General features: G+C 38.9%; 1 protein-coding gene across 1 annotated transcript in view; it reads left to right on the top strand.

Moving 5' to 3' along the window:
• TTN (titin) overlaps positions 1-26,577 on the top strand; it is a 509,207-nt gene that overhangs the window by 437,760 nt on the left and 44,870 nt on the right. Inside the window, 41 exon segments of the mRNA XM_029605898.1 lie at positions 515-1,105; positions 1,204-1,308; positions 3,323-3,520; positions 3,605-3,901; positions 4,001-4,588; positions 4,681-4,983; positions 5,069-10,026; positions 10,029-12,411; positions 12,414-12,482; positions 12,485-12,826; positions 12,829-13,961; positions 13,963-14,002; positions 14,005-14,154; positions 14,157-14,275; positions 14,277-14,561; positions 14,564-14,875; positions 14,877-14,942; positions 14,944-15,001; positions 15,004-15,044; positions 15,046-15,286; positions 15,289-15,329; positions 15,331-15,387; positions 15,389-15,946; positions 15,948-16,121; positions 16,123-17,298; positions 17,300-17,444; positions 17,447-17,502; positions 17,504-17,546; positions 17,549-17,599; positions 17,602-17,964; positions 17,967-18,106; positions 18,108-18,224; positions 18,227-18,349; positions 18,351-20,751; positions 20,754-21,883; positions 21,885-21,959; positions 21,961-22,005; positions 22,007-22,181; positions 22,677-22,973; positions 23,076-23,663; positions 23,753-24,055. Coding sequence (XP_029461758.1) covers positions 515-1,105; positions 1,204-1,308; positions 3,323-3,520; positions 3,605-3,901; positions 4,001-4,588; positions 4,681-4,983; positions 5,069-10,026; positions 10,029-12,411; positions 12,414-12,482; positions 12,485-12,826; positions 12,829-13,961; positions 13,963-14,002; positions 14,005-14,154; positions 14,157-14,275; positions 14,277-14,561; positions 14,564-14,875; positions 14,877-14,942; positions 14,944-15,001; positions 15,004-15,044; positions 15,046-15,286; positions 15,289-15,329; positions 15,331-15,387; positions 15,389-15,946; positions 15,948-16,121; positions 16,123-17,298; positions 17,300-17,444; positions 17,447-17,502; positions 17,504-17,546; positions 17,549-17,599; positions 17,602-17,964; positions 17,967-18,106; positions 18,108-18,224; positions 18,227-18,349; positions 18,351-20,751; positions 20,754-21,883; positions 21,885-21,959; positions 21,961-22,005; positions 22,007-22,181; positions 22,677-22,973; positions 23,076-23,663; positions 23,753-24,055 — 20,337 coding nt within the window.

Below are 26,577 nucleotides of genomic sequence, written 5' to 3'. Positions count from 1 at the left end.
TTGAGCCCAAAATTTAGGAGCCTATATGTAACTGAAAATAGGTCCCAAAATTTAGACTTAATTAAAGTGCCAAAAAATCAGGCATTTGGCATTTTATGAGCTCAGGCTCTTTGTGGTTGGAAAACATGTATAAGGCTGAAACACAAATAGGGTTTTTGGTATTTCTTTACATAAAAAGCATAACCAGACTTGATAGGCCTGACAGTTTTTAATCTACGCTCGATTTCTGAACTTCTGTGATATGCTCAGCAAAAGCTAGAGAGCATCTGGGTGTGTGGCATTTAGAAGAGTCCTAAAAATACTCAGACAGTGATGTTTTATTTAAAAATTACTGTTTTCTTCTCAGGTGTTTAGTGCTCTTTTAGTAATTATACACATGCATAGAGCATTGCAAGCTACCCAAGTGTTCAAGATAACTAGATAACATATTGCATTAAATATGTTTCTATATTGTATTTCAACTACAAATATTTTGGATACACAGTAAAAATATTTTGGTCATTTTACTTTATAGTGGCACCAGATATGGATTTAAGAGGTTTGCCTGACTTGTGCTATGTGGCAAAAGAAGGTAGTAATTTCCGCCTTAAAATCCCAATAAGTGGAAAGCCTGCTCCGTCTGTAACATGGAAGAAAGGTGAAGATCTGGTGCTAACTGATAGCGGAAGAGTCAGTGTGGAATCTACTGCAATAAATACCTCCCTCATGGTTCGGGAATGCCAGAAAGATGATGCTGCAAAATATACAATTACACTGAAGAATGTTGCAGGAAGTAAAGAGTCTTTTGTGTTTGTGAAAGTTGTTGGGAAACCTGGAATCCCTACAGCTCCAATAAAATTTGAAGAAGTCACAGCAGATGCTATAACTCTGATCTGGGGTCCTCCGAAAGATGATGGTGGTTCAGAAATCACTAACTATATCCTAGAGAAGAGAGATTCTACAACCAATAAGTGGGTGACTTCTGCTTCTGCTGTTCAAAAAACTACTTTTAGAGTTACTAGACTTCATGAGGGAACAGAGTACACCTTCAGAGTCAGTGCAGAAAATAAATATGGAGTTGGAGAAGGCCTTAAGTCTGACCCTGTTGTGGCAAAGCATCCATTTGGTAAGCAAAATGAGCAATATTAGTTGGCTCAATCAATAAAAAATTGGTATGTAGTCAAATTTATTTTTCATTGCCATCTAATTTATGTGTATTTCTAGATGTACCTGATGCTCCTGCTCCCCCTAAAGTTATTGCTATCCATCATGACTCTGCAGCTTTAACATGGACAGATCCAAGAAAAACTGGTGGCTCACCAATCACAGGTAGTTTTGCATTTTAAAGCTATTTTGTAAAAACCAGAGACTAGAGAATGAAACTGAAATCTAATGGGTAGATTTTGAAAGGCATGGATGCACCAATTTTATAACATGCGTACGCCAGCACGTGCATGTTATAAAATCATTAGGCCATGCGCGAATGCACGCCGGATTTTGTTATCCATGCACACGCGTACAAGGGGGGATACAATTCTGCAAATTTCACGCAGCGATGCAGCCCGGCCTTCCACAGTTCCCTCCCACTCCACTCCAATTAAGGAACCAACCTGAAGTAAGTTGCGCGTGCCGGAAGCCGGCCGGCGCACGAGGCTCCGGGACAGTGATGAATGGCGCTGTCCCGATCCGCCCCTCCCCACCCCCAGGCCCGCCCCTTCAAAAAGGCCCAGCAGTTCTGCATTTACCAGGGGTTACGCCCGTGGCCGGGCCCCTTTGAAAATGTACACAGTGCGCGCAAGGCCCGGCCACGCATGTAAGCCCCGCTTTTAATGCGCGTGGGGGATTTAAAGTTTGGCCATAAGCAGGTAATTTTCAAAAGGTTACACATGTAAATGTAACAAAAGCTATTTACCAATATAAAGTGCCCTTATGCAGGTAAATCCTATGGACAATTCAATGACATATAGGGGTAGATTTTAAAACTTGCGGGAGCGCGTCCATGTGTGCGCGCTACCCAGCGCACGCAATTTTATAACATGCGCATGCAGGCGCGCACATGTTATAAAATCAGGGGTCGGTGTGCGCAAGGGGGTGTAGAGATGTGCACCTTGCGTGCGCTGAGCGCACGCCAAGCCCACACCAAGCCCGCTCCGAGCCGCGCAACCTTTCCCCATTCCCTACCCCCCCCCCCCCCCCCACCTTCCCTTCCCCTACCTTTTTGCCGAATTTTCTTTTATTTCAAAACTTACTTCAGTCCTGGGGCTGAAGTAAGTTGCGCGCGCCGGCTGACTGCCGGTGCGCAATCCCCAGCACAGCAGCAAATGGCTGCTGTGCCGGAAGCCTCTGGTCCTGCCCCACCCATCCCCCGGAACTCCCCCCATTTTGCAAGCCCCAGGACTTATACGCATCCTGGGACTTTTTCGCGTGTAGCCGGGCCTTTTGAAAATAAGCCTGGCTTGCGTAACCTTTTGAAAATCTGCCCCATATTGTAGCAATTTTCAAAAGCCCACTTACACAGGTACTGTGCATTTACATGTGTAAATCCCAGTTTTAAGCGTGTAAATGCTTTTTGAAATCAAGCCCTAAGAAGACAATTATCAAAGCAATTTGCACAGGTAAAGAAAACATTTTATAATCATTAATCAGCTGTCTGAAAATCCCCTCCTTCAATGTGGCTAAAAGTCCACACTTGTTCCATTATGCGCACACTTTTAGCCATATTGAGAGGAGTCATTCTTGAGGGCATGTTTAGGTCAGCGAGGTCCTTGTGACCTTGGGCAAGTCACTTCCTCCATTGCCTCAGCCACAAACTTATATGCCTGTTCACTAAAGGATATTTCCCATTTTGTGCCCATTCGAAATATGCTTAGTAAATATGGATTTTAGATAGTAAGCCCTGTGGTGATAGAGAAAATATATACAGTAATTGAATGTAATCTTCTTTGAAGTGCTGAAAGCCAGAATATAAAAATCAAATAAAAATAAATAAATAACACAGCTAGGATCTGATTTACTAAGGCTTTTCTCCCATTCTGTGTTTATGGGAAAAATGGTTAGTAAATGAGGTCCTGAGATTGCATTTTCAAATCTATGCATGTATTTTCAATGAAAAAGTACCCACATAAAAAGCAGGTACACATGTCCCCATGACAAGCTTCAAAACAAAAGTGCATGTGTACTTCTGCTTTGAAAATTGGTGCAAAGTCTGCAGGTAAAAAGTACCAGCAGTCTTTGGTCCTGTGAAGATAATTTGGAAACTGCCCCCCGACCTGCCCATAATGTATATAAAAGCACATTATTATAATACTAAAACGCATATTCAATTCATGTGTTTATTTTGTAGGTTATCATATTGAATACAAAGAAAGAAATAGCCTTCTATGGAAAAGAGGTAACAAGACTCCATTACGAATGAAAGAGTTCAGAGTGACAGGGTTAACTGAAGGTCTAGAATATGAATTCCGAGTTATGGCAATCAATATGGCAGGAGTAGGTAAACCAAGCCTACCATCTGAGCCCATTGTGGCACTTGATCCAATTGGTAAGAAAAAAAAAATAATATGATTAGTTTTTTTGTTATTAAAAAACACTTTCATCTGTATTACAAGTGTGTTTTTATTTTTAGATCCTCCTGGCAAGCCTGAGGTTATTAATATTACAAGGAGCTCAGTAACTCTAATCTGGACAGAACCAAAATACGATGGTGGACATAAACTAACTGGCTACATTGTTGAAAAACGTGATCTGCCAGCAAAGGCTTGGATGAAAGCTAATCATATAAATGTTCAAGAATGTGCTTTTACAGTAAATGATCTTTTTGAGGGTGCCAAATATGAATTCAGAATTAAAGCCAAGAATACGGCAGGAGCCATTAGTCCTCCATCAGAGTCTACAGGAACCATTATATGCAAAGATGAGTATGGTTAGTATCTGTTTTCAAATTTGTATTTAGTGTAACTATGCTAATATGATACTTATGTCTAGTTTGCTTTCTAACAATAAATATTTTTTTCATTTACAGAAGCACCAACCATTGTTATCGACCCTACAGTAAAAGAAGGTTTAACAGTTAAGGCAGGCGACACCATTGTAATAACTGCTACTAGCATTCTGGGAAAACCACCTCCACAGTCTGCATGGTCTAAGGCAGGAAAGGATTTCAGACCTTCAGATATTGTTCAGATTGATACAGCCCCAACCTCTTCCACACTTTCTGTTAAATATGCAACCAGAAAGGATTCTGGTGAATACACAATCACTGCTACAAATCCATTTGGTACTAAAGAGGAACACGTGCATGTAAAGGTTTTAGATGTACCAGGGCCTCCTGGACCTATTGAAATAAGCAATGTCTCAGCTGAAAAAGCTACTCTTATATGGACACCTCCTAATGAAGATGGTGGATCACCAATCACTTCCTACGTACTTGAAAAGAGAGAAACTAGCCGGCTGCTTTGGACATTAGTTGCTGAAAATATTGACACCTGCAGACATGTTGTTAGCAAACTTATTCAAGGAAATGAATACATCTTCCGTGTTTCAGCTGTGAACCATTATGGAACTGGTGAACCAGCGCATTCAGAACCAGTTAAAATGGTGGATAGATATGGTATGTAAAACAGAGAAAAATGTGCTTAGAAGTTTGAAACACAATGTACAGATTTATATAAATAAATAAAATTCTTCTATTTTTCCTACTAGGCCCTCCAGGTGCCCCTGGCAAACCAGAAGTAACAAATGTAACTAAATCATCTGTGACTCTGACCTGGAAAAGACCAGCTGATGATGGAGGTAGTGAAATTACAGGCTACTATGTAGAAAGAAAAGAAAAGAAAGGATTGCGGTGGGCCAGAGTAACAAAGAAACCAGTTTCAGACCTCAGATGCAAAGTGACAGGACTCTCTGAAGGAAATGAATATGAATTCCGCGTAAGCGCAGAAAATAAAGCAGGAGTTGGACCACCAAGTGATGCCTCACAACCAGTATTAACTAAGGATGTGGCATGTAAGAATTTCTTTACATTGTCAATGCTTTCCTTGCTGATAAAAACTTACTATAATATTGATGACTGTTTTTTAAACTATTGTAGATCCACCTGGACCACCTTCAAACCTACGAGTGACTGATACTACAAAATCTACAGCTACTTTAAACTGGGGAAAACCTCATTATGATGGTGGACTTGAAATAACTGGCTATATAGTTGAACACAGAAAGGAAGGAGAAGAAGAATGGATAAAAGACACAACTGGATCCGCACTAAGAATCACTGAATATGTTGTTGCTAATCTTCAGCCAGGAGCAAAATATCACTTCAGAATTTGTGCCATTAATGCTGCAGGTGTTAGTGAACCAGCACTAATTACTGATGAAATCAAAGAACGTGAAGAAAGTCCTGATTTTGAATTGGATGTTGAGCTTAGAAAAACACTTGTTGTTAGAGCTGGACTAAGTATTCGCATATTTGTGCCAATAAGAGGTCGCCCAGCTCCTGAGGTCACATGGATGAAAGGCGATATGCCTCTTAAACTACGCGCCAACATTGAAAATACAGAATCATTTTCTCTTTTAATCATCCCAGAGTGCAACAGATATGATGCTGGGAAATATACTATGTTCCTTGAAAATGCTGCTGGAAAGAAATCTGGCTTTGTAAATGTAAAAGTTTTGGATACACCAGGACCACCAACAAATCTCAAAGCAAGGGAGGTAACTAAGGATAGCATCACTCTTCAGTGGGAGCTTCCTCTAATAGATGGTGGCTCACGTATTACAAACTATATTGTTGAAAAGCGTGAATCAACTCGGAAAGCTTATTCAACAGTAACAACTAACTGTCAGAAATGTTCTTTTAGAATTCCTAATTTGTCTGAAGGATGTGAATATTACTTCAGAGTACTGGCAGAAAATGAGTATGGAATCGGTGAACCTGTTGAAACTACTGAACCTATCAGGGCCACTGAGGCACCATCAGCACCTGAGAGCCTTAATATTATGGATGTGACTAAGAACACTGTTAGTCTTGCATGGCCAAAGCCAGTACATGATGGTGGTAGCAAGATCACTGGTTATGTACTTGAACTACAGAAAAAGGGCTCTACTCAATGGACACATGTCGCAACTGTGAAAACATTGGACTATGTAGTAAAAAATCTAAATGAAAATGAAGAGTATGTTTTCCAAATCATGGCAGTTAATAGTGCTGGAAGAAGTGATCCAAGAGAAAGCAGACCTGTTGTTGTTAAAGAGCTAATGGTACTTCCAGAGTTTGATCTTCGTGGTATTTACCAAAAAACTGTTATTGCCAAAGCTGGTGACAATATAAAAATTGAGATTCCTGTTCTTGGTCGTCCAAAACCACTTGTCACATGGAAGAAAGAAGGTCAGCTCGTTAAAGAAACACAAAGAATCAATGTTGAACGAACTGCAAATGCAACTATCCTAAACATTAATGAATGCACAAGAAATGATTCAGAAAAATATACAGTGGCAGCTAAAAATATCCTTGGAGAAATCAGTGATATTATCACTGTTCAAGTACATGATATTCCTGGACCTCCAACTGGACCAATCAAATTTGATGAAATTTCTTCTGATCATATAATTATGTCATGGGATCCTCCTGAAAATGATGGTGGGGTACCAATAAGCAATTATATTGTAGAAATGCGTGAAACTAACAGTACATCATGGGTTGAGTTAGCATCTACTGTAATACGTACAACCTTTAAAGCTAGTCGTCTTACCACTGGACTTGAGTATCAGTTCCGAGTTAAAGCTCAGAACAGATATGGAACTGGTCCAGCTATCAGTTCAGAGTCTGTAGTTGCTGCCTATCCATTTAAGGTTCCTGGGCCACCGGGTACTCCTCAAGTTATTGCAGTAACAAAAGATTCAATGACTATTAGCTGGCATGAGCCTGTTACTGATGGTGGAAGTGCAATTATGGGGTATCATGTTGAAAGAAAAGAACGAAACAGCATTCTCTGGCAAACTGTGAGTAAAGCCCTGGTGGTAGGCAATATATTTAAATCAACTGGACTTACCGATGGAATTGCATATGAATTTCGTGTAGTTGCAGAAAATATGGCCGGCAAAAGTAAACCAAGCAAATCATCTGACCCTGTGTTTGCTTTAGACCCAATTGATCCACCAGGAAAGCCAGTGGCCCTCAACATTACACGGCATTCAGTGACATTACAGTGGACAAAGCCTGAATATAATGGAGGTTTTAAGATAACTGGTTACACAGTTGAAAAAAGAGACCTTCCTAATGGGCGTTGGCTAAAGGCTAACTTCAGCAATATACTAGAGACTGAATTTACTGTAAGTGGTTTGACTGAAGATGCTGCATATGAATTCCGTATAACTGCAAGAAATGCTGCTGGGGCAGTTAGCCAGCCATCTGATCCATCAGATGCAATAACATGCAGAGATGATATTGAAGCACCAAAGATTATGGTTGATGCTAAATTTAAAGACATTTTAATATTAAAAGCAGGTGAAAATTTCAGACTTGATGCTGATGTTTCTGGTCAACCACTACCAACAATGTCATGGACAAAAGAAGGAAAGGATCTTGAAGACACTGCAAAACTAGAAATAAAAATAGCAGATTTCTCAACTGCTCTGATAAATAAAGATTCAGCAAGAAGAGATGGTGGTGCATATACCCTTACTGCTTCTAATCCTGGTGGCTTTGCAAAACATGTATTTAATGTTAAAGTGCTTGATAGGCCAGGACCACCTGAAGGTCCTTTAGCCATATCTGAAGTAACATCAGAAAAATGTGTACTGTCTTGGTTGCCACCACTAGATGATGGAGGTGCAAAGATTGATCATTATGTGGTTGAAAAACGTGAAACAAGCAGACTTGCCTGGACAAGTGTAGCCACAGAGGTTCCAGTGACAAAACTCAAAGTCACAAAACTACTGAAAGGCAATGAGTATGTGTTCCGAGTTATGGCTGTTAACAAATATGGAGTTGGAGAGGTTTTGGAATCAGAGCCTGTTCTTGCAGTAAATCCATATGTACCACCTGATCCACCAAAAAATCCTGAAGTTACAGCAATTACGAAAGACTCTATGATTGTTTGTTGGGGGCATCCTGATTCTGATGGTGGAAGTGAAATAATCAATTACATTGTAGAACGACGTGATAAAACTGGACATCGCTGGGTGAAATGTAACAAACGTGTCCTCACTGACTTGCGGTACAAAGTTTCTGGATTAACAGAAGATCATGAATATGAATTCAGAGTCATGGCAGAAAATGCAGCTGGAATTAGTAAACCAAGTGCAACTAGCCCATTCTACAAAGCTTGTGACACAGTATTTAAACCTGGTCCTCCAGGTAACCCACGGGTTTTAGACACCAGTAAATCTTCAATTACAATAGCTTGGAATAAACCAGTTTATGATGGTGGCTCAGAGATCACAGGTTATATTGTTGAAATATCTTTACCTGAAGAAGATGAATGGAAAATTGTAACTCCTCAATCAGGTCTGAAAGCTACTTCTTTTACCATCACTGGTCTTAAAGAAAATCAGGAGTATAAGATCCATATATATGCCATAAACTCTGAAGGTGTTGGAGAACCTGCCCTTGTTCCTGGGTCACCTAAGGCAGAAGAAAGAATGTTGCCACCTGAAATTGAGCTAGATGCTGAACTTCGTAAAGTTGTTAGCATCAGAGCTTGCTGTACATTAAGATTATTTGTTCCAATCAAAGGAAGACCTGATCCTGAAGTAAAATGGACAAGAGAACATGGAGAACCTTTAGAAAGAGCTAATATTGAATCTACAAGCTCATATACTCTGCTTATAGTGGAAAATGTAAATAGATTTGACAGTGGCAAATATATGCTCACAATAGAAAATAGCTCAGGTAGCAAATCAGCATTTGTAAATGTCAGAGTGCTTGATACGCCCGGAGCCCCACAAGATCTGAAAGTAAAAGAAATTACAAAATCATCTGTTACATTAGCATGGGATCCTCCACTCATAGATGGTGGTTCCAAAATAAAGAATTATATTGTTGAAAAACGGGAATCAACAAGAAAAGCATACTCGACAGTTGTTGCTAATTGTCACAAGAATAGCTGGAAAGTAGATCAGTTGCAGGAAGGCTGCAATTATTATTTTAGAGTACTAGCAGAAAATGAGTATGGAATTGGACTTCCAGTTGAAACTTCAGAGTCTGTGAAAGTGTCAGAAAGACCTCTTCCACCTGGTAAAATAACCTTACTGGATGTGACAAGGAATAGTGTAACTTTGTCTTGGGAAAAACCTGAACATGATGGTGGCAGCAGAATTTTAGGTTACATTGTAGAAATGCAAAGCAAAGGAAGTGAAAAATGGGCAACTTGTGCAACAGTGAAAACTACAGAAGCCACCATTACTGGACTAATTCAGGGTGAAGAATATATGTTCCGTGTTTCAGCCCAAAATGAAAAAGGAATAAGTGATCCCCGACAGTTGGGAGTACCTGTTATTGCAAAAGATCTTGTAATTGCACCAGCTTTCAGGCTCTTATTTAACACTTTCAGCGTGCTGGCTGGAGAAGACTTAAAGGTTGATGCTCCATTTGTTGCACGACCAAAACCTGCTATAACATGGCATAAAGATAATCTGCCACTCAAACAAACTACTAGGGTAAATGCAGAAAGCACAGAAAGTAACTCAGTATTAATAATAAAAGAAGCATGTAAAGATGATGTTGGACAGTATACTGTAAAACTTGCAAATACTGCAGGTGAAGCCTGCGAAAACCTTAATATTGTTGTACTTGATAAACCAGGGCCTCCCAAAGGACCAGTAAAGATAGATGAAGTTACAGCTGACAATATTACAATTTCCTGGGAACCACCAGAATATGATGGTGGAAGTTCTATAAACAATTACATTGTAGAAAAAAGAGATACTTCCACAACAGTCTGGCAGATTGTTTCAGCAACTGTTGCAAGAACCACGATAAAGGCTAGCCGGTTAAAGACTGGATGTGAATATCAATTCAGAATTGCAGCTGAGAACCGATATGGGAAAAAGTGGGATATCTCATTCAGAAGCTGTAATAGCCCCAATACCCATTTAAAGTTCCTGGTCCTCCTGGAACACCTTTTGTATCAGCTGTCACAAAAGATAGCATGGTTATACAATGGCATGAACCTGTCATTGATGGTGGTAGTAGGATTATTGGATACCATTTGGAACGCAAGGAAAGAAATAGCATTCTCTGGATTAAATTAAACAAAACAGTTATTCAAGACACAAGGTTTAAGACAACAGGTCTTGAAGAAGGCATTGAATATGAATACAGAGTTTATGCAGAGAATATAGCAGGAATTGGCAAGTCCAGTAAAGTATCTGAATGCTGTGTAGCACGTGACCCATGTGATGCTCCAGGTCGTCCAGAACCTATTATTATTACAAGAAATTCAGTAACCCTTCAGTGGACAAAACCTGAATATGATGGTGGAAGCAAGATTACTGGTTACATTGTTGAAAAGAAAGAATTACCTGAAGGCCGCTGGATGAAAGCAAGCTTCACAAATGTCATAGAGACTCAATTTGAAGTATCTGGTCTAGTTGAAGACCAGAGGTATGAATTCCGTGTTATAGCAAGAAATGCTGCTGGTGTTTTTAGTGAACCTTCAGAAAGCACAGGGCCAATTACAGCAAGAGATGAAGTAGATCCTCCTCGTATAAGTATGGATCCAAAATATAAAGAAATGATTGTATTAAATGCTGGTGAAACATTCAAGATTGATGCTGATATATATGGCAAACCTATACCTTCAATTCACTGGATTAAAGGAGATCAAGAACTTGTAAACACAGCTCGTTTGGAAATAAAAAGCACAGATTTTACCACAAGTCTCAGTGTAAAAGAAGCTGTTCGTGTTGACAGTGGTATATACACGTTATTAGTCAAAAATGTTGGAGGTGAAAAATCTGTTTCCGTGCATGTTAAGATTCTTGATCGGCCAGGGCCACCTGAAGGACCTATTGTTATAACTGGAGTAACTGCTGAAAAATGCACATTGGCATGGAAACCCCCACTTCAAGATGGTGGTAGTGACATTTCACACTACATTGTAGAAAGAAGGGAAACTAGTCGTTTAGTTTGGACAGTAGTTGATTCTAATGTGCAAATCCTCAGTTGCAAAGTTACCAAACTTTTGGAAGGAAATGAATATATCTTCCGTATAATGTCTGTAAACAAATATGGTGTTGGTGACCCACTTGAATCTGAGCCAGTGGTTGCAAAGTACCCATTTGTAGTGCCACTTGCACCAAAGGCTCCTGAAGTAACAGCTGTGACCAAAGACTCAATGATTGTTGTGTGGGAAAGGCCAGCATCTGATGGTGGCAGTGAAATAATTGGCTATATTGTTGAAAAACGAGATAAAGAAGGTATTAGATGGATAAGATGCAACAAACGTTTAGTCAGTGAACTCCGCTTCAAAGTAACTGGACTTGTGGAAACCCATCATTATGAATTTAGAGTGTATGCTGAAAATGCTGCTGGTGTGAGTGAACCTAGTCCATCTTCCATTTACTATAAAGCTTGTGATCCTATTTATAAACCAGGTCCACCTAATAATCCTAGAGCAATAGATGTTACCAAATCTTCAGTTTTCCTTTCCTGGGGCAAACCAATTTATGATGGTGGCTGTGAAGTTCAGGGATACATAGTTGAAAAATGTGATGTAAGCACCGATGAATGGGCAATGTGTACTCCACCAACTGGCATCAAGGAAACACACCTGGAAGTAGATAAATTACTGGGAAAGCATGAATATAGATTCCGTGTCTGTGCTGTAAACAAAGCTGGTGTAGGAGAGCATGCAGATGTTCCTGGTCCTATTGTTATTGAAGAGAAATTAGAAGCTCCAGATCTTGATCTTGACCTAGAACTTCGAAAAATTATAAATGTAAGGGCTGGAGGTTCACTGAGATTATTCGTTCCTATTAAAGGACGTCCTGCACCAGAAGTTAAATGGGCGAAGGTTGATGGTGAAATCAGGGAAGCAGCTCAGATTGATGTCACCAGCAGCTTCACTACACTAGTACTTGACAATGTTAATAGATTTGATAGTGGAAAATATACTTTAACAGTAGAAAACAGCAGTGGGACAAAGTCTGCTTTTGTCAGTGTAAGAGTATTGGATTCACCTAGCTCCCCTGTAAACCTCAAAGTAAAAGAGATCACCAAAGATTCAGTTTCACTTTCATGGGAACCACCATTATTGGATGGAGGAGCTAAAATAAAGAATTATATTATTGAAAAACGTGAAACCACCAGAAAAGCATATGCTGCTGTTGTAACAAATTGTCATAAGACATCATGGAAAATAGACCAACTTCAAGAAGGATGTAATTACATACTTAGAGTTACCGCTGAGAATGAATATGGAATTGGTCTTCCAGCCGAACAGCTGATCCTGTTAAAGTATCTGAGGTTCCTCAACCTCCAGGAAAAATAACAGTAGTTGATGTCACAAGAATAGTGTATTTCTTACTTGGGAGAAGCCAGAACATGATGGTGGTAGTAAAATCATCCAGTACATTGTAGAAATGCAAGCTAAAGGAAGCGATAAATGGTCAGACTGTGCACGTGTGAAAACACTTGAAGCATTAATTACTAATTTAGCACAAGGAGGAGAATATCTCTTTAGAGTGATAGCAGTAAATGAAAAAGGTAAAAGTGATCCAAGATCTCTTGCTGTTCCCGTGGTTGCCAAAGATTTGGTCATTGAACCAGATGTGCGACCAACATTCAGTAGCTACAGTGTTCAGGTGGGTCATGACTTGAAAGTTGAAATACCAATATCTGGACGACCAAAACAACAGTAACTTGGGCAAAAGACGATCAGGCACTAAAACAAACAACCAGAGTAAATGTCAGTGACTCTGCTAACTTCACTATACTGAATATTAAGGAAACCAATAAAGAAGATGCTGGCATGTATGCAATTTCAGTGTCCAATATCATTGGACAAAAAGTTGCAACTATTGAAATTATAACATTAGATAAGCCAGATCCACCAAGTGGCCCTGTTAAATTTGATGAAGTTAGTGCTGAGAGCATTACATTATCCTGGAATCCTCCAGTATATATGGGTGGCTGCCAAATCACTAATTATATTGTTGAAAAGAGGGATACAACAACCACTGTTTGGGAGACTGTATCAGCTACAATTGCAAGAACTACTCTGAAAGTGTCTAAACTAAAAACTGGCACAGAATATCAATTTAAAATATATGCTGAAAACAGATATGGACGAAGTTTTGCATTGGATTCTGATGCAATAATAGCACAGTATCCCTATAAAGAACCAGGTCCCCCTGGTACACCATTTGTAACAGCAGTTACAAAAGATAGTATGATTGTGCAGTGGCATGAACCAATAAACGATGGAGGAAGCAGAATCTTGGGTTATCATATTGAACGAAAAGAAAGAAACAGTATTTTGTGGACTAAGATAAATAAAACAATTATTTCAGATACACATCTGAAGATAACTAATCTTGAAGAAGGAATTGAATATGAATTTAGGGTTTATGCAGAGAATATTGTTGGTATAGGCAAAGCAAGCAAAACTTCAGAGTGCTACATAGCTCGCGACCCTTGTGATCCTCCAGGATGCCCAGTACCCATAATTGTAACAAGAAATGCAATTACACTCCAATGGACCAAACCTGAATATGATGGAGGTAGCATGATTACTGGCTATATTGTAGAGAAACGTGATCTACCTGAAGGCCGCTGGATGAAAGCTAGCTTTACAAATGTCATTGAAACTCAGTTCACTGTATCAGGGCTTACTGAAGATGAGAGATATGATTTCAGAGTTATTGCAAGAAATGCTGCTGGCACAATCAGCAAACCTTCTGATAATACTGGACCAATTACAGCAAAGGATGAAGTAGAGCCACCAAGAGTCTCAATGGATCCAAAATACAAAGACACCATTGTGTGTAAATGCAGGGGAAACTTTCAAACTAGAAGCTGATGTACATGAAAACCTCTTCCTACTATCCAGTGGATTAGAGGAGATAAGGAAATTGAGGAATCTGCAAGATGTGAGATAAAGAACACAGATTTTAAGGCTTTAATTATAGTAAAAGATGCAATTAGAATTGATGGTGGACATTATATTTTGCAAGTTTCTATGTAGCAGGTAGTAAATCAGTTCCAATAAATGTAAAAGTATTGGACAGACCAGGGCCTCCGGTGGGTCCTGTTCAAGTTACTGGTGTTACTTGTGACAAATGTTCATTAGCATGGTCCGCCACCCGAACATGATGGTGGTAGTGATATTTCTCACTACATTGTTGAAAAGAGAGAAACCAGCCGTCTAGCCTGGACTGTTGTTGCTTCAGATATAGTAACCACAACATTAAAAGTGACTAAACTTTTGGAAAGCAATGAATATATTTTCCGTATATTGGCTGTTAACAAATATGGTATTGGTGAACCTCTGAATCTCCTGCTGTACTAATGGAGAAATCCATTTGTGCTACCTGGACCACCAAAGGCTCTAGAAATAACTAACATTGCAAAGGACTCGATGACATTGTCTGTTGGAGCCGACCAGATAGTGATGGTGGCAGTGAAATTGTTGGGTATATTGTGGAAAAAAGAGACAGAGCTGGAATACGATGGACAAAATGCAATAAACACAGAGTTACAGATTTGCGTTTCAGAGCTACAGGCTTAGCAGAAGATCATGAATATGAATTCCGTGTATCTGCTGAAAATGCTGCTGGAGTTGGTGAAGCAAGTCAGCCTTCAGTTTATTATAAAGCCTGTGATCCTGTATTTAAACCTGGTCCACCCTCTAATGCCCATGTAGTAGATACCTCCAGAGGTTCAATTACACTTGTGTGGGGGTAAACCTATTTATGATGGTGGTAGTGAATCCAAAGGATATATGGTAGAAATCTGTAAAGCAGATGGAAGAAGAATGGGCAATTTGCACCCCACAGACTGGATTGCAAGTCACTCGATATGAGATTAAAAACTTATTGAACATCAGGAGTATAAGATCCGAGTGTGTGGCTATTAATAAAGCTGGTGTAGGTGAGGCTGCAGCAGTCCATGGTACAGTTAAACCAGAAGATAAACTTGAAGCACCTGAACTTGATCTTGATTCAGAATTAAGAAAAGGAATAGTGGTCAGAGCTGGCGGAAATGTCAGGATTCATATACCATTCAAAGGTAGACCAACCCCTGACATCAGCTGGTCTCGAGATGAAGATGAACTTCCCGATAAATCTCAAATTGAAAGAGGCATCAACTACACCAACTTTCAATAGACAATTGTAACAGAAATGATGCTGGAAAAATACATTCTCAAGTTGGAAAATAGCAGTGGGTCCAAGTCTGCCTTTGTTACAGTAAAAAGTTCTTGATTCACCAGGGCCACCACAGAACTTAATAGTAAAAGACATAAGAAAAGATTCTGCTACATTAACATGGGAACCACCTGTAATTGATGGTGGTGCAAAGATTAAGAACTATGTTATTGACAAGCGTGAATCAACCAGAAAGGCATATGCTAATGTTACAACCAAATGCAACAAAACAAGTTTTAAAATTGAAAATCTTACAGAAGGAGCTATTTATTACTTTAGAGTTATGGCTGAAAATGAATTTGGTATTGGCACACCGGTTGAAACAACAGATGCAGTGAAAGCTTCAGAGCCACCTTTACCACCTGGGAAAGTCACACTTACTGATGTGACTCAGAGAAGTGCATCACTTGTCTGGGAGAAACCCGAACATGATGGTGGAAGCAGACTAATTGGGTACTTGGTTGAAATGCAACCTAAAGGAGTAGATAAATGGAGTGTTGTTACAGAAACCAAAACATGCAGTGCTGTTGTTTCCGGTTTAAGTTCAGGACATGAGTATCAATTCCGTGTGATTGCTTACAATGAAAAAGGAAAAAGTGATCCTAAGACAACTTGCCATTCCTGTAATAGCTAAAGACTTATCTATTGAACCAGGTTTCAAGGTGATGTTTAATACATATAATGTACAAGCTGGAGAAAATCTAAAGATAGAAATACCAGTTATTGGCCGACCGAAACCTCAGATTTCTTGGGCAAAAGATGGTCAGTTACTTAAGCAAAACAACCAGAGTAAATGTTGAAGATACACCAACATCAACTATCTTACAAATTAAAGACAGTAGCAAAGAGGATTTGGGCAAATATACTGTAACTGCATCAAACAATGCTGGCACAGCAACAGAGCATATTAGTATAATTATTCTTGATAAGCCTGGCCCACCAATAGGACCAGTTCGATTTGATGAAATTAGCTCAAACTATGTTGTCTTCTCATGGGATCCACCAGAATATACTGGAGGATGCCAAATAAGTAACTACATAGTAGAGAAACGTGACACAACAACAACATCCTGGCAAATTATATCAGCAACAATTGCAAGAACAACCATTAAAGTAACAAAATTGACTACAGGTTCTGAATACCAGTTTAGAATTTTTGCTGAAAATAGATATGGAAAGAGCTCTTCTTTGGATTCTTCTGCAGTTGTTGTACAATACCCATATAAAGAACCTGGTCCACCAGGTACTCCCTTTGTAACATCACTTTCAAAGGACCATATGATTGTACAGTGGCATGAACCAGTGAATGATGGTGGTAGCAAAGTTCTTGGCTATCATCTTGAGCGCAAGGAGAAAAATAGTATTCTCTGGGCAAAGTTAAATAAAATCCTCATTCAAGATACAAAATTGAAAACAAATGGCCTTGAAGAGGGCCTGGAGTATGAATTCAGAGTTTATGCTGAAAACATAGTTGGCATTGGCAAAGCTAGCAAAGTATCTGAATGCTATGTTGCACGTGATCCATGTGATCCACCTGGACGCCCAGAAGCCATTGTTATCACTAGAAATTATGTCACACTTCAATGGGCAAAACCTGAGTATGATGGTGGTAGCAAAATAACTGGATATATTGTAGAAAAGAAAGAACTACCTGAAGGTCGTTGGATGAAAGCAAGTTTTACAAATGTACTGGACACCGAATTTACAACAACTGGTCTTGTTGAAGATCAAAGATATGAGTTTAGAATAATAGCAAGAAATGCAGCTGGTAACTTTAGTGAACCCTCTGAAAGTACTGGACCAATTACTGCTAAAGATGAAATTGATGCACCAAGAGCTTCAATGGATCCAAAATACAAAGATGTAATTGTTGCTCACGCAGGAGAAACATTTGTTCTAGAAGCTGACATTTATGGCAAACCTATACCTGACATTACATGGTCCAAAGATGGGAGAGGAGCTTGAAGCAACAGCTGCAAGAATGGAAATTAAATCTACTATTCAGAAAACAACTCTAACAGTTAAAGACTGCATACGAATTGATGGAGGGCAATATATACTTACTCTGAGCAATGTTGGTGGCACAAAGTCTATACCAATAACAGTAAAGTCCTGGACAGGCCAGGACCTCCAGAAGGTCCTTTAAAGGTCAAAGGAGTTGACTGCAGAAAAATGTTATTTGTCTTGGAATCCACCACAACAGGATGTGGTGCTAATATTTCTCACTACATCATTGAAAAAAGAGAAACAAGCAGACTATCTGGACACAAGTTGCATCTGATGTACAGGCTCTTAGCCACAAAGTAACCAAACTTCTCACAGTAATGAATATATTCCGTGTAATGGCTGTAAACAAATATGGAATTGGAGAGCCACTGGAATCTGAGCCTGTGTTGGCTTGTAATCCATTCAAACCACCAGGTCCGCCTTCAATACCAGAGGTTACAGCAGTAACAAAAGATTCTATGGTTGTAACTTGGGAACGACCAGAAGACAATGGTGGGGCTGAAATTGATGGTTACATACTTGAAAAACGTGATAAAGATGGTATTAGATGGACAAAGTGCAATAAGAAAAGGCTAACAGATTTGCGATTAAGAGTAACTGGACTTACAGATGGGCATTCTATGAATTCAGAGTTGCTGCAGAAAATGCTGCTGGCATAGGGGAACCAAGTGAGCCATCCATTTTCTATCGAGCTTGTGATGCAATATATCCACCAGGCCCACCAAGCAATCCAAAGGTGACAGACACTTCCAGATCTTTCAGTGTCCCTAGCCTGGAACAAACCCATTTATGATGGTGGTGCCCCAATTAAAGGATATGTAGTAGAGATGAAAGAAGTTTCTGCAGATGAATGGACTACATGTACCACCGCCAACAGGATTTACAAGGAAAACAAGTTCACTGTAGAACACTTAAAGAGAATGCTGAATATAATTTCCGTATTTGTGCTATCAACTCTGAAGGTGTTGGAGAAGAAGCAGCATGTATACCTGGAACAGTTTATTGCAGCTGAAAAGGTTGAGCCTCCTGAAATTGAACTTGATGCTGACTTAAGAAAAGTTGTTACTGTTCGTGCTGGTGGCACGTTGCGCTTATTTGTTACTATCAAAGGTAGACCAGAACCTGAAGTTAAATGGGAAAAAGCAGAAGGTGTTCTTACTGACAGAGCACAAATTGAAGTTACAAGTTCATATACTATGATGGTTATTGATAATGTGAACAGATTTGACAGTGGCAAATACAATTTGACTTTGGAAAATAATAGTGGCTCAAAATCAGCTTTTGTTAATGTAAGAGTGCTTGATTCACCTAGTGCTCCAGTAAACTTATTAATTAAGGAAGTGAGAAAAGATTATGTAACATTATCATGGGAACCACCACTGATTGATGGCGGAGCTAAAATCACAAATTACATTGTTGAAAAACGAGAATCTACGAGAAAAGCATATGCTACTGTTACAAATAACTGCACTAAGAATACATTCAAAGTAGAACAGCTACAAGAAGGAGGCATTTACTATTTCCGTGTCCTGGCTTCCAATGAATATGGAATTGGTTTGCCAGCAGAAACAACAGATCCAGTTAAAGTTTCTGAACCACCTTTACCTCCTGGAAGAGTAAATCTAGTAGATGTAACTCGTAATACTGCTACAATTACATGGGAAAAACCAGAAAGTGATGGTGGTAGTAAAATCACTAGCTACATAGTTGAAATGCAAACTAAGGGCAGTGAAAAGTGGAGCACCTGTACTCAAGTTAAAGGACTGGAAGCAACAATATCTGGCTTAACTATGGGAGAAGAATATAGTTTCAGAGTGGTTGCCGTTAATGAAAAAGGAAAAAGCGATCCAAGACAGCTTGGTGTTCCAGTAGTTGCAAAGGACATTGAAATAAAACCTTCTGTTGAACTTCTTTTCAATACTTTTAGCGTGAAAGCTGGAGATGACTTAAAGATTGATGTACCCCTCAGAGGCAGACCATCTCCTTCTGCAGACTGGAAGAAAGATGGACAGACCTTGAAACAGACAACTAGAGTAAATGTGCATACGTCTAAGGCTTCAACACTATTGTCCATTAAGGAAGCTTCACGAGAAGATGTAGGAAATTATGAATTATTAGTTTCAAACAGTGCTGGTTCAACAACAGTTTCTATCAGTATAATAGTTCTTGACAGACCTGGAGCACCAGGACCTATACACATTGATGATATCAGTGCAGATAACATAACATTTTCATGGGATCCCCCAGAATATGATGGTGGATGTCATATTAACAATTACATTGTTGAAAAGAGAGACACTACCACCACAACATGGGAGTTAGTATCTGCAACAGTTGCAAGAACATCAATAAAGGTAGCACGTCTAACAACAGGGTCTGAATATCAATTCCGTGTTTCTGCAGAAAACCGCTATGGTAAGAGTCACTATACCGAATCTTCAGCTGTTATTGCTCAATATCCATTTAAGCCACCTGGTCCACCTGGAACTCCTCATGTTAAACATGCAGCTAAATCTTTTATGATTGTAAGTTGGCAGATACCAGTTAATGATGGTGGAAGTCGAGTGTTAGGGTATCACCTTGAGCATAAAGAAAGAAGCAGTATTCTGTGGACAAAGGTAAACAAAACTCTTATATCTGATACTCAACTGAAGGTTACTGGCCTTGAAGAAGGATTGATGTATGAGTATCGTGTGTATGCTGAAAACATTGCAGGAATTGGTAAATGCAGCAAATCATGTGAGCCAGTAGCTGCAAGAGACCCATGTGATCCTCCAGGTCAACCAGAAGTTACTAATATTACAAGAAAATCTGTCTCATTATCTTGGTCTAAACCAGAATATGATGGTGGAGCTAAAATCACAGGCTATATTATTGAATGTAGAGAGCTTCCAGATGGCCGTTGGCTGAAATGCAACTTTACTAACGTACAAGAAACCTTCTTTGATGTAACTGGACTCACTGAAGATCAACGATATGAGTTCCATGTTATTGCAAAAAATGCTGCGGGATTATTTAGTGAACCATCTGAATCAACAGGACCTATTACAGTCAAAGATGATATGGATGCACCAAGAATCATGATGGATGTCAAGTTCAGAGACATTGTTGTTGTTAAAGCAGGAGAGATTCTGAAAATCAATGCAGACATTGCAGGGCGTCCCATACCTGTAATTTCATGGACAAAAGATGGTAAAGATATTGAAGAAAAAGCAAGAGTTGAAATACACTCAACAGATAATACCACTGTGTTAACTGTTAAAGACTGCATTAGACGGGACTCTGGACAGTATATATTAACAGTGCAGAATGTTGCAGGAACTAGGTCATTGGCTGTAAACTGCAGAGTGCTTGATAGACCTGGTCCACCTGCAGGCCCAATAGAAGTAACTGGTGTCACTGCTGAAAATGCTCACTTTCCTGGGGTGCACCTCAAGAAAATGGTGGTGCTGACATTGACTACTATGTTGTAGAAAAACGAGAGACTAGCCGAATTGCTTGGACACTTTGTGAAGCAGAACTTAGAACAACATCCTGTAAAATAACAAAATTATTAAAAGGCAATGAATATATTTTCAGAGTAATGGGCGTTAACAAATATGGGGTTGGTGAGTCTTTGGAAAGTAATGCAATAAAAGCAGCAGATCCATTCACAGTGCCAAGTGCACCCAAATCTTTAGAAGTCACCAGTGTAACCAAAGAATCAATGACTCTATGCTGGGCAAGACCAGATAATGATGGAGGTAATGAAATTTCAGGATATGTAATTGAAAGACGTGAGAAGAATAGCTTACGATGGATACGTGTAAACAAAAAACCAGTTTATGATCTAAGAGTGAAATCATCTGGTCTAAGGGAAGGATGTGAATATGAATATCGTGTCTATGCAGAAAATGCTGCTGGTTTCAGTCAGCCCAGTGAATCTACAGCACTGATTCTTGCACAAGATCCAGTTTTCCTACCATCCCCTCCCTCCAAACCTAAAATTGTGGATTCAACAAAGTCAAGCATAACTGTTGGATGGACAAAGCCATTATTTGATGGAGGCTCACCAGTTACTGGTTACACAGTAGAATACAAGAAGTCAGATGAAACTGAGTGGTCAACTGCAGTTACGAAATTAAGGGGTACAGAATATACAGTTCTAGCATTAACATCAGGAAGTGAGTATGTCTTCAGAGTAAGATCTGCTAACAAAGTTGGTACAAGTGATCCAAGTGATGTTTCTGAACCACAAATAGCAAAGGAAAGAGAAGAAGAACCTGCATTTGACATTGATAGTGAAATGCGCAAGACTTTAATTGTAAAAGCTGGTGACTCATTTACAATGACTGTGCCTTTCGAGGAAAACCAATTCCTAATATAAGTGGAGTAACCAGATACTGATCTCCGCTCACGAGCAAGTATTGATTCTTCAGATTCTTGCACATCACTTACTATAGAAAAAGCAACAAGAAATGATTCAGGCAAATATACTCTAATGTTGCAGAATGTTCTAAACACTGTTACATTGACTTTAGTTGTTAAAGTTCTTTGATTCTCCTGGTCCTCCATTAAATATTATTGTAAAGGAAGTAACAAAAGAATCTGTTGTTTTGTCATGGGATGTTCCCTGAAATTGATGGTGGTGCTCCTGTTAAGAATTACCACATTGAAAAAACGAGAAGCCAGTAAGAAAGCTTGGGTCACTGTTACCAACAATTGTCATCGCCTTACATACAAAATTGCCAACCTTCAAGAGAGTGCAGTTTACTACTTCAGAATCTCTGGAGAAAATGAATTTGGAGTCGGAGTAGTACCTGCTGAGACGAAAGAAGGAGTTAAAATAACAGGTCAGTACCTATAATGGCATATACATCATGAGTATTTTATAATCTGCCATAAATGAAGCAATGTACTGGTACTTTTGTCTCTTAAATGGTTTTCATTTATTTGAAAGTAGATGTGAAGAGAATATATGTATGTTTTACTAAAAGCAAAGAAAATACTTTAGCCAAATCAAACTATGAATTGTAATTAAAGCTAATCATTAATTATCTCTAAAACAACAGAACTTTTAGCAAGATAAAAACTAAAATAAACAGTGTTACAGGTTCATATTATAGTCATATAGTTACCTTTACATATTTTATAGTTTGTATGTCAAAGATAAACATTTATGAATTGATGTGCCTTAGTTCAAATATTGATTTCTAAATACCAGTTAATATTCTGTTTTCTAAATTCAAATTATACTCTTCACAGAGTAACAGAAGTTCTGTATAAATGTATATAGCATATTTATCTAACCACCTATTTTATATTGTTTTCTTACTGTATATTTCTAGAAAAACCAAGCCCACCTGAAAAACTTGGTGTAACAAGTGTCACCAAAGACAGTGTAACTCTCACTTGGCTGAAGCCAGAACATGATGGTGGAAGCAGAATTGTAAACTACATCATCGAAGTTCTTGAGAAAGGACAGCATAACTGGGTTAAATGTGCAGCTACAAAGACAACTCACCACATCATCCAAGGCCTCAGAGAAAATGCTGATTATTTCTTCCGAGTCTTTGCTCAAAACCAAGCTGGTCTCAGTGAGCCTAGAGAACTGCTACTTCCTGTTACAGTTAAAGAGCGACTAGGTAAATATAGTAATTAAAAAGAAAATGTGATATTGTTGCCTCAAATTTTGAAAATCATTAAATGACTTATTCATTTTCAATATTCTGGTTTGTTTTTTTTAGAACCACCAGAGATTGATATGAAGGGCTACCCAAACAATACCGTGTATGTTAGAGCAGGCTCGAACCTCAAGGTGGATATTCCAATTTCTGGTAAACCACTACCTAAGGTGACACTGTCCAAGGAAGGTATTCCAATGAAACCAACATTAAGATTTAATACAGAAACTACTGCAGAAAGCATCATTGTTAATCTTAAGGAAAGTGTTGCTGCTGATGCAGGATTGTATGACATTACTGCTTCCAACTCCAGTGGAACAACTAAAGCGGTTATAAAAATTGTAGTATTAGACCGACCTGGTCCTCCAATTGGTCCTGTTGTCATTAGTGATGTAACAGAAGATAGTGTAATTCTCCGATGGCAGCCACCATCTTATGATGGTGGAAGTCAAGTTACCAACTATATTATTCTAAAAAGAGAAACAAGTACTGCTGCTTGGTCTGAAGTGTCTGCCACAGTTGCTAGAAGCATTATGAAAGTAATGAAACTAACCAAAGGAGAAGAATACCAATTCCGCATTAAAGCAGAAAATCGCTTTGGCATCAGTGATCATATTGACTCCGAATGTGTAACTGTCAAGCTGCCATACAGTAAGTAACTATTATAAACAAAAGATTCAGAATTAAATTCTAATTTAAAAAAACAAAACATATTAACTATTTTTATAACTTTTTTTTAGCAACACCTGGACCACCATCAACACCCTGGGTTAACATGGTTACGCAAGAGAGTATCACTATTGGTTGGCATGAGCCAGTCTCTAATGGTGGAAACCCAGTAATTGGATACCATGTTGAAATGAAGGACAGAAACAGTATTTTATGGCAGAAGGTTCACAAGACCATTGTCCGCACAACTCATCTCAAAGTCACAAATATTTCTGCTGGTCTTATCTATGAATTTAAGGTGTATGCAGAAAATGCTGCAGGCATAGGAAAAGCTAGTCATGCTTCAGATCCTGTTCTTGCAATTGATGCATGTGGTAGGTACTCCAAAGGTTTACTACTTCAGATTCATTTTTTTTAGTGCAATAATAACTGTACTAGAAATTACTTGCATCATGAAATGGTGCAGATATCTCAACCAATCAGGAACTTGCATTCCAATTTTCAATTTCACTAAACAAGAAGAATCCATGTTGCATTATTTTTAAAACTGTTACACTCAAGATGAGAAACAGGATGTCAGCAAGTCAATTAAATTCCGGAATGGCAGAAAAAGAGGTGGGGAGAAGAACAAAAGGGATATTTGAAAGAGAAAGTATAGCAGGAGACAAAATTCATGCTCTAGAATGAGAAAACTAGAGGACAAGATTAAATTTCATTCTAAATATTACAATGTTCTATTGAATCCATACTTTTTTCAGTTGAACTAACTGGTGTTCAATAAAATAATATGCATAAATTACTATAGGTTCATTAGGATTTGACTATACCTACTCATCTGCCATGGTTTACAATCCTGAAAGGTGTAGCATGCTGGCATTCCACAGCAGTGTTTTCGCTAGCTTAGGTGTATTATGGCAACCCTGCAATGCCATTGACTTAATCAGATCATGAATTCCCATAATTGCATGCAGCATATCTGAGGGATACCGCAGATTGCTAGCATGTTAAGATGATTGGAATTACATTTCATAAAATGATTTTAGATGCTTAAAGAGAGCAATCTTCAAATATGTTTTATGTGGGTAAACCCGTGTTGACCTGCATAACATAGTAATATAGTAAATGAAGTCAAATAAATACCAAATAGTCCATGTAGTCTGCTCAGCAAGGCATTCACGTGATAGGGGTATACTTTAATATGCAGCCAGCTGACGCCATTTTCCCTTAGATAGCACACCATAGATATTTAAGGTTAGCCCAGGAGGGGTTCATTTGGGAGGGATAATATAGGCGGAGGGTCCTGCTATTATTGGGGGGCCTTTGGTATTAGACGGAGTGGCATGAAGAAGATGGGAAAAGCCATTGCTGCATGACATTTTGACATTTTTTCTCTTTTAAGCCCTGTGGGCCACCTCTAAAGACAGCAGGGGGTGGGATGGGGTCTTTCACAAGACCTCTGGTGGGTGTTCTCAGATGAGGAAAGGGTTGCTTATTGTCACTGCTGGACCTTTCAATTTCAGCCTTGGGAGTGTCGGGATATGCGTTAGCGTTCCACTGCTACTAGGAAAAGTTAGCTACAACTCCTGAATTGTAGCAAACTTCTAGTAAAATAATGTGGTTTGAAAATTTTCTGGAAAGGCACATTATTTCATTTACATGAAATTGCCTAGTAATGAGCTGCTTTGCATGTATATACATGCAAAGCAGCTCATTACCATATCGGCAACATTTGAGATCAAATAACATGCAGCACTGAAAATAACACGCAGATTGCTACTTCATGGCTTTTGCCGAGCAGTAACAGCCTATCGCAGCTTAATAAATATACCCCTAAGCTAGGGCTGATTAGTTTAACAATTACCTCCAAAATGGCTTTTCATTAAAAAAAAAAAAAGCAAAGAAGAACATTAAAATTATGTTAGTAAGGTTAAGGATGAAAAGAGGAAAGAAGAATATAGCAGTCTAAAAATACACTAGCAACATAGGCATAGAGCATTTAAAAACTGCAAATTTCCCTGAAGAATTGCTTTTTAAGGAGCTATGTGCAGACTAGCCGTAGTTACTGAAAGATTGCTCATAGAACACCACAGAATATATGCAGTGTTTAGGAATCTATAATATGAGCAACCATGACTACGCAGCCCCCCTTCATTCTCAACAAACAAGAGCACATAACACAATAAATACCAAAATACATTAAAGAGCCTATGCAATAAACTTTACACGGAAAGGCCTTCTTGATTATGTTAACAATAGTATGCTAAAACCAAAGGAGATGCAAAGAAACTTGGGTAGTCCAAAGATTAATAAATTTATATTGAAATTTCCTTTTATTCAAAGCGGCAACTCCATTGCTCAGTTGTCAAACATAACAGTTCTCTTTAGGGTCCCCTGACACAGACCCCGAAGGCTGCGTCGGGAGGGACAAGTTAAAGGAGAACTCTCCTTGCCTTGTCAGTTTCGCGAATACTACTCTGCATCTAAGTTTCAAAGAGTTTAACTTGTCCCTCCCGACGCAGCCTTCGGGCGAAACACGGGTCCGTGTCGGGGGGACCCTAAAGAGAACTGTTATGCTTGACAATTGAGCGATAGAGTTGCCACTTTGAATAAAAGGAAATTTCTACATAAATTTATTAAACTTTGGACTACTCAAGTTTCTTTGCATCTCCTTTGGCTTTTGATATTGAATTCTTGGAGTGCATAATTTTGGCTCCTTATTTTGTAACAATAGTATGCTATTCAGGATGGCCATTACTGGGCACATTAAAGTGGCCCAAAAAGATATTTACATAAGCATGCAAAAATTGGCCAGCCTGCACATCCAAATGAAGGAATATCTTATGCAAATAAAGGGTTAGCAAGTTCAGACTACATAGTGTGATATGCTCACTTCATG

Source organism: Rhinatrema bivittatum, chromosome 6, assembly GCF_901001135.1.
Source record: "Rhinatrema bivittatum chromosome 6, aRhiBiv1.1, whole genome shotgun sequence".
Lineage (NCBI taxonomy): Eukaryota > Metazoa > Chordata > Amphibia > Gymnophiona > Rhinatrematidae > Rhinatrema > Rhinatrema bivittatum.
Note: the sequence above shows the minus strand (reverse complement) of the source record. Positions and strands in the feature narration are given on the sequence as shown.